This window comes from Chiloscyllium punctatum, chromosome 3 (genome assembly GCF_047496795.1).
Source record: "Chiloscyllium punctatum isolate Juve2018m chromosome 3, sChiPun1.3, whole genome shotgun sequence".
Classification (NCBI taxonomy): Eukaryota; Metazoa; Chordata; class Chondrichthyes; order Orectolobiformes; family Hemiscylliidae; genus Chiloscyllium; species Chiloscyllium punctatum.
This window is the reverse complement of record NC_092741.1, coordinates 98,968,775-98,986,209: the sequence shown is the minus strand read 5'-3', so window position 1 is coordinate 98,986,209 and position 17,435 is coordinate 98,968,775. Positions and strand designations below refer to the sequence as shown.

At 39.7% G+C, this 17,435-nt stretch overlaps 1 protein-coding gene across 1 annotated transcript in view; it reads left to right on the top strand.

The window, feature by feature from the left end:
- LOC140463387 (proto-oncogene tyrosine-protein kinase LCK) overlaps positions 1-17,435 on the top strand; it is a 101,546-nt gene that overhangs the window by 43,120 nt on the left and 40,991 nt on the right. Inside the window, exons 4-8 of the mRNA XM_072557261.1 lie at positions 5,479-5,572; positions 8,312-8,410; positions 11,665-11,768; positions 12,493-12,642; positions 12,730-12,882. Of these exons, the coding sequence (XP_072413362.1) occupies positions 5,479-5,572; positions 8,312-8,410; positions 11,665-11,768; positions 12,493-12,642; positions 12,730-12,882 (600 nt within the window). The remainder of the gene's footprint in view (positions 1-5,478; positions 5,573-8,311; positions 8,411-11,664; positions 11,769-12,492; positions 12,643-12,729; positions 12,883-17,435) is intronic.

Sequence of the window (17,435 nt, the reverse complement as noted above, 5' to 3'; positions counted from 1 at the left end):
TGATATGCCTCTGGTGTATCAGCTATTGCTACTGACTCTACTACCTGACAGGCTGAGCTCACTTATCTTGGCTTTTATCCTTTACAAACCCAAATAGGAATTCCTGCACATGGTCACAAGCAGATGGAACTTAATGTGGGAAGATATAAAGTTGCCTGGTTTCATAGGAAGAATACAAAAGCAGACTATTATTTAAATAGAGACGATATTGCAGTACAGAGGGATCAGGTTATCCCTGAACATACATCACCAAAACATCAGCATGTAGATAGAGCAAGCAATTAGGAAATGGAATGTTGGTCTTTATCACAAGGGGATGGAGGATAAAAGTTGGAAGTCTTGCTACAGCTTGCTACATTGATATGGCCACACTTGTACTGCTGTGTCAACTTTTGATCTCCATACTTCCAAAGGGATAAACTTAACATGGAATTAGAGAAAGCTCACTAGACAGATTCCTCAGATGATGGACTTGCCTTAAAGGTTACACAGGCTGGATGCATTCTCAGGAGAGTTTTGAAGCAGCAAAGCTGATATTATTGAAATATAAGATTCTGAGGAATCTTGACAGATGAGAAGCAGAGAGATGTTTCATGGTGGAATGTTTCCTGGTGGAATGTTGAAATCTGAACAGGAGGCACAGTTTGAAAATAAGTGCCCTCCCATTTGAGATGGAACAAAGGAGGAATTTCAACTCTGGAGTGTTGTCAGTGTTTAATGGTAATCTGTTTCCCAGAGAGCAGTAAAAGCTGGGTCATTGAATATGTACATTCAAAACAGAGTTAAACAGATTTTTCATTGACAGGGGAGTCAAGTGTTATGGGGAGAACATGCAGGAAAGTTGTATTAGGCTGTAATCAAATCAGACAAGGTATCATTGAATGGTGGAACATGCTCAAAGTCCTGAATGCTTTACTCCTGCTCTTATTTCTTATGATTCTAAGTCTATAGTTATATTAAATTCTGGCCTTTCTGATAGATTCCCACTGAACTTCCTGTGACAGTGTACTGGACTAGCTTTTTGAAGGCTGAGTGGACATGTTTCTGTTTGTTTCCATTAGCACAATCAGGACAGAAATCAACAGTCAGCACGAAAGATTAGAGAAACAAAATCAAGGTTACATCTGAAATCACTTGTTCTTCTCTTTCCTGTGAGCCTTTAAGATTCTTTAAGGACTAAGTGCATATGCATCCAGATTGAAGATTTAGAATACCCCAGAATTCATTAGTTTGGGAAGGTTCTTGAAAGTATACTTTTTAAAGGCAAACTATTACTACCAGTCATTTTTACAAGTTTAATTACATCTATACATTTAATTTTTCTGGTTTATAGAATATGTTATGTTTGTAATTGCAGAAAATAGATTAGATTACTTACAGTGTGGAAACAGGCCCTTCGGGCCAACAAGTCCACACCGACCCTCCGAAGAGCAACCTACCCAGACCCATTTCCCTTTGACTAATGCACCTAACACTACAGGCAATCCAGCATGGCCAATTCACCTGACCTGCACATTTTTGTACTGTGGGAGGAAACTGGAGCACCTGGAGGAAACCCACACAGACACAGGGAGAATGTGCAAACTCCACACAGACAGTTGCCTGAGGCGGGAATTGAACCCAGGTTCTGGCACTGTGAGGCAGCAGTGCTAACCATTGTGTCACCATGCCACCCAGTTAGTGGGTACTTGAAATCTAATTAGCAATGAGTACTGCAAGAATAAATTTGCATTTTGAGTACAATTCATTCAAAGCAGAAATTTCATTTCTTTAACTTTCAATAATCATGGGCAGAATCTTACAGGAGTTTGAAAGATATGGGCTATAATGAAATATGGGGCAGATCTGGATGAGAAGTCTGGCAAGGCCTATCTTGACATCAGGAGCACCTCATGTAACGTTTTAGTATTTGACAAGAGTTGTTGCTAATTCCTTGTTAGGCATTGGAGAGTTACTAATTAAGGGGGTTATAGCTTGTTAAGTACCTTATTGATGACCCAACTTACCTCATTAATATTCAGCGAGACATTGATAAAGCAGGCATGGAAACCAGAGTGTCTTCCTGGTGGATTCAGCTTGCTGCATTCTTCAAAGGACCTCAGTCATATATTCAAACAAAGAGCATCATGTGGCTGACCCATGCGGTCATCAGCCACACTCATCTTTTATTTAGGGAAATTGACAATCTGTATTCACCAACCCCTCATGACCATCATGGCATTTTTCTGATATACTGACAGGACTCTCTGGAATCACTGACTTGTATTGCAGGGTGCACTGGCAACTAGCATTGAGAGGGTGCAGCAGGGATACTTTGTACACAGAGGCAAGTATCCAGCTCATGGATGGAACGAGGCTACACGTCAGAGCTGCTGGTTTGCTCTCTTAGCACTCACTCACTTAACACCAATCTGCATGTTCACACTGTGCTTTTCCATGCCATGCCAAATAGCACAGTCACACAACCAGATAGCTTGCCCTGCCAGTTAGTTACTCTCAGTCATAGGGGAGAGGGGTGAGATATTTTACCATATTGCGACATCATTGCTACATCAATCTCACACCTGCACAATGTGCCAGTAGCTTACACAGCAAACAAACAGCATGAACAGCAAACACCCAGTCATGTCCCAAAGTCTTAGAGATGTAGTCCTAATCAAAGTTCACAGAGGCACCCATCAGTCAAGGGGTCCTGGTACTGTAAGTCAAGGGCACTCTCTGATACCAATCCAGGAGATTGACTATGGTAAAGCTTCCAGTTGCAGTGGCCTTGGTGAGGTGAGTCAATGTCTCTGAAGTCTGGGCAGTGGATCTTGATCTGTTGTGTAGCTCTGTCTGCAGAAATTAGGAGTAAAATGTGCTTGTGGTTTGGGGAGATTTGGTGGCAAGGGGGGCTTATAGGAAGGGCAACAAAGAAGGAGGTTTGACAGTTCTTGGGCTAATGAACACATTAGAAAAGGTGGTTGGAGCCACTGGCTGAGCAGTGCTCAATATGGCCTTCCATTGTGTTGGAAATTGAAAGTGTGCATTGATGAAAGAAATGGCTGCAATCACATTTGCACTGGACAGGATTACTGGCTTGACCTGTGAGGGTGAGTGCTGCAAGAATAAACAATGTTAGGGCTTTTAATGGGAAAGAACATGGCACACAGACCATGCACTACACAGAACCCCAGTGAGGTCCCTATTCCCTGGCTATTCTAATCATCATCCCCATTCATTTATATTGCAAATCCCGGCCACGACATCACTGACCAAGTCATTCATATCAGAACAGTTTTGGACACTGAGGCCACAAAATAGCAGGGATGTTGTATGAGGAAGTGCAAAAAAGTGCCAAATAGCACACAGTGCATTGTTACCCATGCCATTAAAGTGCCCTCAGTGGATTTTTGTTTGCCTCTCCTTTCCATACCACATCTTAGTGTACTCCCATGTTCCATAGTAGGCTGCAGTAGAACGTGTTGGCCCTGAAGGTTTTGATGGGTGATCCCAGGAGTGATTGCCAGATGCAAGTTGCAACCACCCCGTGGCTCAACACTTCAACTCCCCCTCCCACTCCACCAAGGACATGCCAGTCCTTGGACTCCTCCATCGCCAGACCATAGCAACACGACGGTTGGAGGAAGAGGGCCTCGTCTTCCGCCTAGAAACCCTCCAACCACAAGGGATGAACTCAGTTTTCTCCAGTTTCCTCATTTCCCCTCCCCCCACCTTGTCTCAGTCAAATCCCTCGAACTCAGCACCGCCTTCCTAACCTGCAATCTTCTTCCTGACCTCTCCGCCCCCACCCCACTCCGGCCTATCACCCTCACCTTGACCTCCTTCCACCTATCGCATCTCCAACACCCCTCCCCCAAGTCCCTCCTCCCTACCTTTTATCTTAGCCTGCTGGACACACTTTCCTCATTCCTGAAGAAGGGCTTATGCCCGAAACATTGATTCTCCTGCTCTTTAGATGCTTCCTGACCTGCTGCGCTTTTCCAGCAACACATTTTCAGCACATTTCTTCTTCACTCAATTGCAAACCTATCGTAGCAAGGTGCTCACCAGATTTGATTCCACTTTCCTGGTTCTAAATGTTTCATCTTTATTTCCAGTATCTGTGTTGGAGAGGGATGCAGGAGACAGCTTTTTCCATGCTTCCTCTGAGACCTTGGTACTTATATCCTCAGAGGTTGAGGAGGTGGTGGCGGGAGCATGCAGGTGTTTCATCTCAGAGATGGTGACGCTGCTGGTGCAAAGGCTCTGCAAAGTTAGTGGTGTGGAAAGTGATATGTGGTAGTGGGTGATTGCGGGAGAGAGATGACATTGCAGGCTACAGTGAGAATTGCAAAGCATGAACGTTAACGGAAGGTGGTTACAATAACAGATGTATATTGAATCTGAGATGGCAGAGCGAAGAGTGTGGAACTTAACCTGGCACAGCAGTGAAGTCTTTCTCATGGTACTGCTGTGTAGTTGAGATGGAATTGACCTAGGTGGGTGACCTCAGACCATGATGTTAGGGTTTGGTGGCATTGCCTCCTCTGCTCATTTTACTAGAGTTGGACAACTGTCCTCTCCATCACCCATCCACCAGGACCTCCAGGTCCTCGTCATAGAATCATAGAAGTCCTACAGTGTGAAAGCAGGCCATTCAACCTATCGAGCCCACAACAGCTCTCTGAAGAGCATCCCATCCAGATCCACCCCCCTACCCTATCCCTGTAACCCTATATGACTAGTGAGCTGTCTTGGGAATAGTGTGGTAGGTTGGGGCCAGAGTCAGGCATGATGGAGCATGTTTGTAAGTTATGGTGAGAAAACTTGCTAGGCCTTATGGCAGAATTTCCTGAGAAAAAGACATTCGACACAACTTATCCTTTTTTTTGCCAAAAAAACATAAAATTCAGCTCCAAATCTCTTAAACTACATTTATTTGATGTAAGGCTTGTTCTTGCACTATCTCTCGGTAAAATTCAGTGCCATGACTACTATATTAGGGTTAGCACCAAAATGCCCTCATGGTAGGACTGACATTCTCCAATTCAATTGTTTTGGTGCTAGAATTGGAAATGACATCATCAGGAAATGGTCTGACATTTGTTGAATAAATTGAATAATAAGTTGAATAAATAAATAAATTGGAGAACAAAGCCTGTGGGGGTGAAAATAAAACATGACAATCCATTCTTTACGAAGTGAATCCCCTAAAATATTCATTTCAACATCTGATTGAATGTTATAAGCGTGATTTTTGTTGATACTTTCATTAACTTACCACCACCAAATTCCAAGTTGTCATTCTTTGTTTAATTTTGCTAGTGCGGAAAGTTTGTAACAATCAAGGGTTAAGTCTGGAGTACTGAGGCATGGGAGAACTCCTTATGAGATGTCAAGGGAACTTTCAGAAGATAAAGAAATTCTCTTAACAAACTGGATAATAGACTTGTTTACCAGTGAAGCAGTAACTCAATTTTATGGTCTTTCTTCCAGCTGAAAAGAGAGTTGTAGCATTGTATGACTATGAACCAACAAGTGAACGTGATCTAAGATTAAAGAAAGGTGAACAACTTATCGTCATAACAGAGTAAGTTTGTTTTTAGTTAAATAGATGTAACTTGTTCCTAAGTCTCTGGAATGTAATCCTTAACACATCTTAGATAATGAAGAGACAATGGTGATGACACCATTCCTTCACCTTTCTAATATGAGGTACTCCATGCAATTCAAGCTACTGGTAGCATATTCCTGAAGTTTTACTAATGCTATCAGACAATATTGCTGCATTAGTTAATAATGTAGAATTTGTACAGTACAATATGGAAGAAATATTGGCCCAGATTTTGCTGTGCAATATCAGCAAAACTGTCAATGGTTGCCATTATGACAACTGGAAAACTCTGGTATTAGTGCATGAACAGTTAAAGCAGTGGTTCCCAAAGTGGGGGTTGAGAACTGAAATTATGCGGTTCTGAGCCATGAAGTAGCTTTCTTTCCCCCTGCTTTAGCAAGTCTTTCCCTGCTCCCCCTTGCTTACTTAGGGATTGCAATTGTTTTCAAGCCTCAGAACATGGCCACAGTGGGAAAAAGTGAGAATAGCACTGAATTAAACACGAAAAATCCATTCCTTGCTCCATCTCAGTATATGCTGATGAAATCCCCACAGATATCATTTTTAAAAAATCATTAAACTGATGAGAACTTCCTCTTGGACATTGAAATATCAAATAAATATCCCCCAAAACTTTAATTCTTATCACTGAGGAGTATATGAATTTTTACCAACAATGCTATCTATAACTACTTACAAAGTATCTCTCTGTGCATATTGGGTTTCCAGTAAGATAGAATTTGATTGTTTTAAATTTTTTTAAAGTTTATGCTCTTTCAGATGACAGGTTGTTCTGCTATAACACGACAGTTATCTTCCTCTGCAACCTCACACTATAGAAAATCAAGCTGAAGAAGATCACTAATCAAAAATAGATTTGTTGTCTAAATAATATCCACAATTCATCAATTGCATTATAGCCAATGCATGCTGATGAAATGCATGTGATAACAGAACAACCTGTATAATTTGAGTTGTCCAATTAATTGTTCGCTCTTATTAAAATTTAGTAAAACGATTTAGACAATCAATGCAATTAACCTTCTGGTTTACTGACTGAAAATTGTTTGACTTGATTGTTTGCTCTGATATGATGAAATAATGTTGCTGGATGCCTGGAGATCTCCTTGGTGTACCACCGGATTGAAAGTAATCTTGGCAAAGGTGGCATCCATGTCTGGAGATCTCAAGAGTTTTTGGGTAAAACTATTTGATCTTTGAGATCAGTACATTAATTAAGAAGAATGCATAGGTCAGATTCTCTGTGTCCTTCTAAGATACTGATCTCTTTGTTTTATAGCTACTGTCATTGACTAAAATGCTTTATTATACAAAGGTGTTCTAATGGAAAGTAGTTTGGGAAGGATGAATCCTTCCTGTATGGATCTGCTGGTCATTTAATCTAAATGCTTAAGACTAGAAAATAAACCCCATATAATATGTCATTTTCCCAAGCACAGAGTCCCTACAGTGCGGAAGCAGGCCATTCAGCCCATTGATACCACATCCCACTCAGACCCACCCCCAAATTCTGCATTTCCCATGGCTAATCCTCCTAGCCTGCACATCCCTGGACACTATGGGCAATTTTGCATGGCAAAGCCACCTAACCCATACATGTTTGGACTGTGGGAGGAAACTGAAGTGCCCAAAGGGAGCCCATTCAGACACGGGGAGAATATGCAAACTCTGTGCAGTCACACAAGGCTGGAATTGAACCTGGACCTCTGGCACTGTGAGGCATTAGTGCTAACCACTGAGCTACCATGCCACTCTCAGGTGAAGAAGATCAAGGTGAATCTCAAGAGAAGATGATGAGGCATCTTATTCCTACATCTTACTGCTAGCATCAGATTCACCTACACCATGATCACATATAAACCAACACAGAAAACAGCAAACTGCGTCTGCTGTGCATCAACGATAAACTCGGACCTTGGTGTTGGAAGCTTGCATTGCTGTGACAATTTCCTATTCTCTGTTGGCCGTCCTTGCGTTCCTGCTGTGAGTTTACAACAACAAGGTTGATGCTTCCTAAATACATTTCCTAAAGAACTGAACAGTAAATGATCAAGATTTATCAACTTTTTAAAAGAAAAATATGAGCTGCTATGTATTTGCCAATTACACAATTGTGTGCATCTCTAAAGCTTAAATTTAGATTCTCAGAAAAAAAGTGTACTTTACTTATGACTCTTGGCTTTACTGTTGGCTTGTTACTTTGCAGTGTTTTAGTTTCCTTGTGAAGGTTAAGCACCCAGAGCACTTTACTGTTGAGAGATTAAATATAAAATGCTAGACTGAGAGAAAATAGGAAATGGAGGAAGGACAGTGATGTTTGGCACTAACCTCAAGAGCCCTCCTGTGCATGTATTGATGTATCATGTGCAATAAATTTTATAAAATATCAGTTTGAATGGCAATTCGCGGTGAAGTCAAGTGAATTAAAACATGCCTTATCTGGGGAAGCTTGAAGAACAAACATAAAGATTTTTAGCATAAATATAACGCTCTCAGATGTTTACTTAATGTTTTAAATGATGTCCTTTTTTTAACAAAAATACACAATAAATTACAGCAAGGTATCTGTTGCAAATATTAAGACTATGAAAAGATAATATTGACATTACTTTCATCGATGAATTAGCTATTATTATGCATTTCCATGTTTTCATAATAATTCCAAAAATGACTCAACTATTCTTTTTTTTTCAGACAAGGAGATTGGTGGAAGGCAATTTCATTGGTTTCTGGCAAAGAAGGATTTGTCCCCAGTAACTTTCTAGCCAGGGTGGCATCATTAGAAGTGGAAAAGTAAATATTTCCAATTTTATTATCAATTTATCATTGTGGAACATTTTAACACCATTTCTTAAATTCTGTGTTACTGTTTCCATTCTTGGGTCAGAAAAGTTACAATCATTAAAGGTTAATTGGAGAGTCGTTGCAAATGTTAGAAGACTGATGAAAATGTGAAATTTGAATATGTCTATTTGTAAGGAATTTGAAACTTATTTTGCTGTTTTTAAGTTTTATTTCAGTCTCACTATATATACAGCATCTAATGTCCCTCATGGATTTTCTTCAAATTATGTGCAGTCTAACAAGATTATAAGTTAACAAAAACAAAAATATACCAGAAAATTTGGCAATCCACAGCAAATCCATCAGCATCTAACATAAGAAATGATGATAATGTTTTGGGGATAAGTTTTTTTTGTCAGAGTTATAATTGTGGCTGAACTGTAAATTCACATAGACAAATTTGAACAATGTACAAGTTTGTCAGGTGTACTTAACCATCCTTTGTGTTATGTATAATGCCAGAGAGTGATTAGATTTCCTTGTAATTAATGGGAAGCTAGATAAATATACAAGGGGAAAAGGAATAGAAGGTAATGTCAATTGGCGAAGGTGAAGTAGGTTAGAAGAGGTTCACGTGGAACACAGACGCATGTTGGGCAGAATGACTTGTTTCTGCCAATACTTTGTCATTCTTTGTAATGAAGTAATGGAACACTTCTTTAAATGGTGGAACATTTTTCTATCATACATGGCAAAGCTGAAATCCATCCTCCCACATTATTTGAATAATGTCGTGAATTGCTCAGCATTAAGACCTTTTTGGAGTCAACAGAAATTTTTGTTATTCACAGTATCAATACAATGTGTAGCATTTGCAAACTGTACCCCAGTGCATAAATAAAGTCTGAACATTGTTGGAAATTGTTGGATAGATTTAGGCACTTAAATCACTTCATTTAAACACCAAATAGAGAAATAATCTATTAACATGTAAAATATTTATTAATGGAACTAGGGACATTCTTTAATTGTACTCAAACTTTTTTTTGGTCAAGAGGAAAAGACCCTTTTTAGTCATGATAGCAGCAATGCAGACAAGGAATATTAAGTACAACTATATAAGATATTAGATTTTAAATAAATTATACAATGAGAAGTCTAGATGGCTTTCACTGTACTGTAATAATAGACCCTAACTTTTAAGTTGGTAGATTTCACAATGCCTCTATTTATGCCCTTTAGAAACATCCAAAAGTCCTTAAATTAATTTTGAACCGTAGTCACCCTTTTGAAGTAAATGTGGCAGCCATCTCTTGTCAAGAGGAAGAAGGAGGCTTATGTAAAGATGAGACATGAAGACTCAGCTAGGATGCTTCAGAGTTACAAGTTAGCCAGGAAGGACTGAAGGAGAGAGCTAAGAAGAGACAGGAGGGGACATGAGAAGTCTTTGACAGGTAGGATCAAGGAAAACCCTAAAGCTTTCTGTCGGTATGTCAGGAAAGAAGAGCGACTAGAGTAAGATTAAGGCCAATCAAGGACAGTAGTGGAAAGTTGTGCATGAAGTCTGAAGGGACAGGAGAGGCTCTAAATGAATATTTTTCATCAGTATTCACACTGGAAAAAGACAATGTTGTTCAGGATAATACTGAGATACAGTCTTGATTTGGAGATGCCAGTGTTGGACTGGGGTGTAAAAAGTTAAAAGGGATGAGGAAAGGCTGAGGGATTTGAAGCTGTTTTCTTTAGAGAGAAAAAGGTTGAGGTGACTTAATAGAGACATACAAGATGATCAGAGAATTAGATAAGGTGGACAATGAGAGCCTTTTTCCTTGGATGGTGGTGGCTAGCACAAGGAGACTAGCTTTAAATTGGGGGTGATAGATATAGGACAAATGTCAGAAGTAGTTTCTTTACTCAGAGAGAAGTAACGGTGTGGACTGCCCAGCCTGCAACAGTAGTAGACTTGCCAACTTTCAGGGCATTTTAAGGGTCATTGGATAAACATGTGGATGAAAGTGGAATAGTATAGGTTAAATGGGCTTCAGATTGGTTTCACAAGTTGATGCAACATTGAGGGCCGAAGGACCTGTACTGCACTGTAATGTTCTATGTTATGCTCACTAAAACGTTTAATAGCTTTATTTTTATTAATCTTAACTTGCTCTAGAACCTCACCATCCCAACTAAAATCTCCAGATACAATGTCTTTCTCCTCTGTGAATACAGATGAGAAATATTCATTTAAGAGCTCTCGTCATTCAAGGCATCCTCTGACTCCTTGTATCGTTGCGCTATTGGTCTCTAATAGGTCCCACTGTTTCCTCATAATCTTCTTTTTCTTAACATACTTGTAAAATGGCTTGGGGTTTTTCTTAGTAATTTCTACCAAAAATATTTCATAGCCCCTCTTTGCTCTCCTACTTTCTTTTTTAAGCAGCCCCTTTTCTGTCCTTACTCGTGAAGGGCCTCCATGGTAGTGTTAAGGAAAAGCATCATGTAAACTAATATGGTGATATTGGTCATATTTGTTATGTGTCAGATGTAATTAAAGTAGCAACAAACATACAATCTAACCTGTTAAAGTTTAGATGAGGTTGACATTATGGCCAGTAAATTACATATCTTGCCATGTTTTACATTTTAATGTGCAAGCTTTTTTTAAAATGGGCAAGAGGTAGGTCAGGTGAATGAGCCATGCTAAATTGCCGATAGTGTTAGGTGTATTAGTCAGGGCTGAAAATGTGTAGCTGGAAAAGCGCAGCAGGTCAGGCAGCATCCAAGGAGCAGGAGAATCGACATTTCGGGCATGAGCCCTTCTTCAGGAATCACCCCCACCCCCACTCCGGCCTATCACCCTCACCTTGACCTCCTTCCACCTATTGCATTTCCAACGTCCCTCCCCCAAGTCCCTCCTCCCTACCTTTTATCTTAGCTTGCTGCTCACACTTTCCTCATTTTAAAAAACGCCTCCCTGTATTAGTCAGGGGTAATTGTAGGGGAATGGGTCTTTGGAAGGTCCTTGTCAACTTGTTGTGTCAAATAGCCTGTTTCCACACTGTAGAGAATTAAATCAATTTTTTAAAAAAAGTGTACATTACAAGATCTGAGCATATTGTTACAGTGCCCTCTTAGCTACCCTCTCTGTTAGGAGGTGTAAATAAAATTATTGCAGTCTGCTGTGAGGGTTTTCTCAGTGCAAGACACAGGGGAGACTATCCTCAGACTAAATATGCATTAAAGATGTCCTGTTTACTCATTTTCAGATGGTTCTTCAGAGAAATAACCCGCAAAGATGCTGAGAGGCAACTGTTAGCACCAGGCAATAAGTTAGGATCTTTTCTAATCCGAGCAAGTGAAACTAATAAAGGTTGGTGATATATGAATTTGCTTTATACAGACTGCATATGAAGCTTTAATGTGAGATTTACTTTGTATCAGATCTGTAATTGGTTCACAATAGAAAGCTATTTCTGAAAATACAGTGATAAAAGATTGTTCGTAAATTTCCTGTCAGCCATATTGATACTTCATTAGATAAAAATTCAAATTTTGCATTCAAGCTGTAATAAAAAAAAGGCTTGAAATGTTGCTGAATATTTCATCTCAGACTTTTCTCCGCAGTATTCTCTGCTAATCTGTCTTTTGGGGTTTAAAAAGTCTCACATTTTACATCCCTTCGGGTTGAGATACGGAATTGTTGAAACTGAGCATTTTGCAAGTGTGCCATAACTGGTGGAAAGATTGTTTTAAGATTATGTAAATTCAATGTTTCAATTTTCTTTTGCCTTTATTGGTCTCCAAAAATGTTAAATATCACTCTGCTGTTATTTTAAGCAGTTCAGATAGTCTGGCTGATTTTGCATTTCCATTACATCTGAGTCACATCTCACCCAATTTCCTCCCCTCGCAAAAAAGTGATCTGTCATGAAATGATGGCAGGACTTCTAGATTTGGGTTCTGTCTGCCATTTTTAAAGAATCTCCCTGAAAATCTGGCTTTATATTTCAAAAGTACTTTAAAAATGCTTAAATTATTTAAAAAGGTGAAATGTATAAGACAAACTTTACTATCTCTTTCACTATCATCTACAGGTGGCTTTTCACTTTCTATCAAGGATTGTGACTCGAAACATGGTGATATAGTGAAGCACTACAAGATTAGAACCCTTGACACGGGTGGTTATTATATCACTCCCAGAGTCACATTCCTGAATTTACAAAAACTTGTTTCCTATTATTCAAGTAAGTATGTCAGCCATTAATGCAAGAATTTCATTCTGATTCTATCAGCCCGCTCTTATTGATTGATCTCTTATGCTATATCTTCAGAAAATTCAGATGGTTTGTGCCAACGTCTGACTAAACCATGCCCAATGCTCACTCCTCAGAAGCCATGGTGGCCTGATGAGTGGGAAATCCCAAGAGAATCCTTGACAATGTTAACTAAACTGGGTGCTGGACAGTTTGGAGAAGTCTGGATGGGTAAGTTTTTTATTATTTATTCATGTGATTCAGGTGTCACTGGCTTGGCCTAGTTCTTACTTATTGCCTATCCCTAATTGCCCTTGGGAAGGTGTTGGGGAATTTCATCCTTGAACTGCTGTGGTCCACGTAGTATAGGTACACCCACAGTGCTCTTAGGATGGGAATTCCAGGATTTTGACCCAGCAGCAGTGGAGGGATGGCAATATAGCTCCAAGTCAGGATGGTATGCAGTAGGAAAGGGAACTTGCAGATGATGATGTTTTTGTGCAGCTGCCACCGTTCTCTTTCTGAATGGTAGTGGTCTTAAATTTAGAAGATGTGTCAAAGAAACCTGAGTAAATTACTGCAGTGTCTTCTTGAAGCTGGTACACACTGCAACCTCTGTGCCTTACAGGTGCAGGGAGTGAATGTTAAGGTGATGGATGAGATGGCAGTTAAGTAGACTGATTTGTTCTGGGGAGTGTAGAGCTCTCTGAGTATTGCTGAAGTTGCTTCTGCCCAGGCCAATATTCACATGACCCGTACCTTCAATATGCTTTACTGAATAGCAAAGTTTCAGTTATCTCAGTTGGCTGGATGGCTCATTTGCAATGCAGAGTGCTGCCAAAAGTGTGGGAGCAATTCCTGCACCAGTTGAGGTTACCATGAAAGACTCTTCTTCTCAACCTCTCCCCTTGTCTAAGGCATGGTGACCCTTAGCTTCAACCATCATCAGTCAGCTCTCTCTCATGAGAAGTAACTCTATGGTCTGGTAAAGTTATCGTGACTTTACCTTTAAAGGGGGAACTGTATTATGTATTTGAAGCTCCATTGTTTTCACATACAGTAACCAGGAATTTTATGAGAACTGCTACCTAATCCATTGCTGTGAGATAATAAACATGTTGATATCATTCCGACACAACAACGCCTGCGTAATGCAAACCCCTGTAAATGTGCAGGAAATAATAGTGTGGCAGAAACTTGTTCTAAGTATTCCGCAGGCACACTGTAGTGGAAATTGATTTGAATTATTTTATTTGTTGTTTGTTGCCAAAGCATTCAATAGAAACATAGTTGCACTCCTTTGTTTATAGATGAATCCATTCATCTATGGAAATGTAAGTTAAGAGTTATTCAAAACTAAAAGCAAGAAGTGTTAGAAACATACAGCAGGTCTGGCTGTATTTATGGGGAGGGATAAATAGTTAATACTTTAAGTCCAATGTATCTAAGATGTGAACTTTGATGTCTCACTACAGATATAACCAGCTTGATTGTTATATACAGCCATTGACTGTTTTTATTTCAGATCTTTAGCATCCATCCGTTGCAATATAAATACAGCACAAATCATACCTAGAGATATGAATATCATTCCGCTTCACTTCACAATTGCATGAACCTAGATACTAATTTCCATTTTTGCATAGAACTATTTTAAATATTTAGCACAGAAGCTGGCCCAACCAGTTGCTGCAATATAATCACTCCTCCTATACTTCTTTATCGAACTCTGTTCACATAACCCTCCATTTCTTTCACAGTGGAGGCCCTGTTGTACTGCCAAGAGACCGCATCATTCCCTCAGCTAGGCTTTGGCCTCTGAATAGGGATGCCCACATGCCAGTCAATCATAGGAGAGTGCCCTTAACAGGCTCTTTAGGACTAAACGTCAATCTGTTGCCTGTGGGTGAACAGCCATGAGGCAGGAAAATGAAGGCAAATTGTCAAGCTGTCCAGCAGTGGGAATTTGAAACCCTACAACCCTTCAAAAATCTTGTCCATGGTGTTGGAATGTTTTTACTTCACTCTCAGTTGAAAATTAGCTTGTTCGTAAGTGGCACTAAGCTGAGTTATATTGATTCCCCTGAGACACCTTGGTGCCACAGGTTAGTGATGCATATCCTGTGTTGTGCCACTTCCAGAGAGAAATTTCTCACCCAAAGAATCTGAGACAGAGTGACCAAAGTCAGCTATTTCATGCACATTTAGGAATCCATGTAATCTCATTGTCCACAAAGTCCTATACACTGTAGTCCTGATATGATATGAAATTCTGTTGTCCCACCTCTTGTCCTTTTTATTTTTTGTCCACTGATGACCTAAATCAAAATTAGGTACACAGCTTTGTTTTTGAAAAAAAAGCTTACTGTTTAACTCCCCCAATTTCCTCAACCGCTCATCTCATGTTAGCATCACTGGTGTGAAACCACATCTATTTTTATACTTATGGTGTGAAAGCACTTTTAGGCTTCTTGTTAAGTATAGGTTTGGACCCTAATTCTCAATACAGAAGAAAGTTTGCTGATGCCCTCAGGGCAACATCATTAATTTCAAAAGTGCTGTTAAGAGTCAATGGAATCTGTTGGCTGAATTTTGTCGGCCACTTGTACCTGGGTAAATGTCAATCTATAAAAGAGGGAGCTGTATCATTGGTCCTGTACGATTGATGCCCACCCAGCCCATGATTTCATGGGCTGAGCAAGTGTTGAGTTGTTAATTCTCTTCTGTCACAGCTACACAAGTGACAAGAGAAAAAAACTCTTGGCTATTTATCTGCTCTGATGCCAATTAGATCCAGGCTGAAGTTAACTCATATGCGACAGTTTGTCGCAGCAGTTTAATACTGCGCTCAGAACCACAGAAGTATTATGATGATGTAGGGGGCCAATTGATTTATCATGCCCACTCTGGTCATTAAATAAGCATCATCTAGTGCCAATCCCCTTGCACATTCTTTTTTAACCAAATAATTGTTCAATTCCCTCTTGAATTTTTCCCTCTCAAGAGTTCCCCCTCAGTTAAATTGCCTCCAGATAGTGCATTCCATACTCTAATTACTCACTGAGTGAAAAAGACTTTCCTTGCTTCACCTTGCTCTATTTACAATTCAAATCAATGCCCTTTTCTTCTTGTTCTGTTCATGAGCAGAAACAGTTTCTCCCTATTTACTGTATCTATCCAGGCTGCTGATGATTTTGAATGAATGATTTTGAATAATGACCTTGTCGAGCTGTGGAACAATTCAGGTTCTTAAACTGTGAAATTAAACTTGTGGAATAAGATAATGTTTCTGAATGGATAACTGCTAATATTACATGGTTCACATATTTCATTGATGTCTCACAGTCTATGGATAGAGACAAAGTGTTCTGCTCTATCTTTTGGAAAGAGCAGATGCATCTATCAAAACTGGTTGTATTATTGCTATCATGTAATAAACCTACTTAGTGCCTCAGAGCTGTATGTCTTCTGTAGATAATTTGTGGTGATGTATCCTTACCACAAATCACTAGCTAGGCCCAAGACAAACACACCCAAGGAAGGATTGGTGGCAGTAAACTACCTCAAACAACCCTTACGAGGTATTACATGCTAGTAAATGTGGTGAAAAGCACAAAGTGTGAGGAGTTGACCTCAAGTCAAATACCCCAAATGGGACAAGTCTACACTCTCAGGCTGATGTAAAAGGTGTCACAGCGCTTTTGAAAAATGAACAAAGTGTTCACCCTGGTGTCATGGCCAATATTTATCCCTCAATCAAAATTACTAAATGAAGTTATTTAAACATTAACTGATATTTGTTGTCTTGCCATGTGCATGTTCATAGTTGTGTTTCTTACAGGGTAATATTGACAGCACTTAAAATTGCTTAATTGGTCATGAAGCACTTTGAAATATCCTGAAGTACTGAAAAACACTGTATATATGCAGGCTAAATTCAAGCAGGTTAGATGCATTGCCAAGAGTCACAAACTCAGATTGAGCAAATACTACTGTAAATAAATTAAAAACATGAGATTGAGGAAACTTGGCCTATATAAATCCTGCAAAGAGAAAGAAAAGATTCACCAGAATTGATTTCATAAGTACAGGACATATCTGAAGGTTGTTAAGGGGAGCAATTTTAGAGACTACCTTCCATGGTTTAAAATTTAAGCAAAACCTGGCAGCTAATTGGTGCATTCACCATGGCAACATCTCTACCAATCAGAATCTACTTGCAAACCAATGAACACTGTTCCCTCATGCAGTATGTTGTTTTCCCTTTGAATTGTTATTCTTGTGAATTGTCCTGATGATATTATGACAAAAAGTTTTGACAAAATATGTCTCTTTTCAGCAATAATCAAGTAGTACGATTTGAAGATCGTATGAGGAAAGGCTGAGGCACTTGGGGTTGTCTTCATTGGAGAAAAGAAGGTTTAGGGGTTACTTGATAGAGGTGTACAAGATGATTAGGGGTTTAGATAGGGTTGACCGTGAGAACCTTTTTCCACGTATGGAGTCAGCTATTACGAGGGGGCATAGCTTTAAATTAAGGGGTGGTAGGTATAGGACAGATGTTAGGGGTAGGTTCTTTACTCAGCGAGTCGTGAGTTCATGGAATGCCCTGCCAGTAGCAGTGGTGGACTCTCCCTCTTTATGGGCATTTAAGTGGGCATTGGATAGACATATGGAGGATAGTGGGCTAGTGTAGGTTAGTTGGGCTTGGATCGGCACAATATTGAGGGCCAAAGGGCCTGTACTGCGCTGTATTCTTCTATGTTCTATTATCAAATAACCAC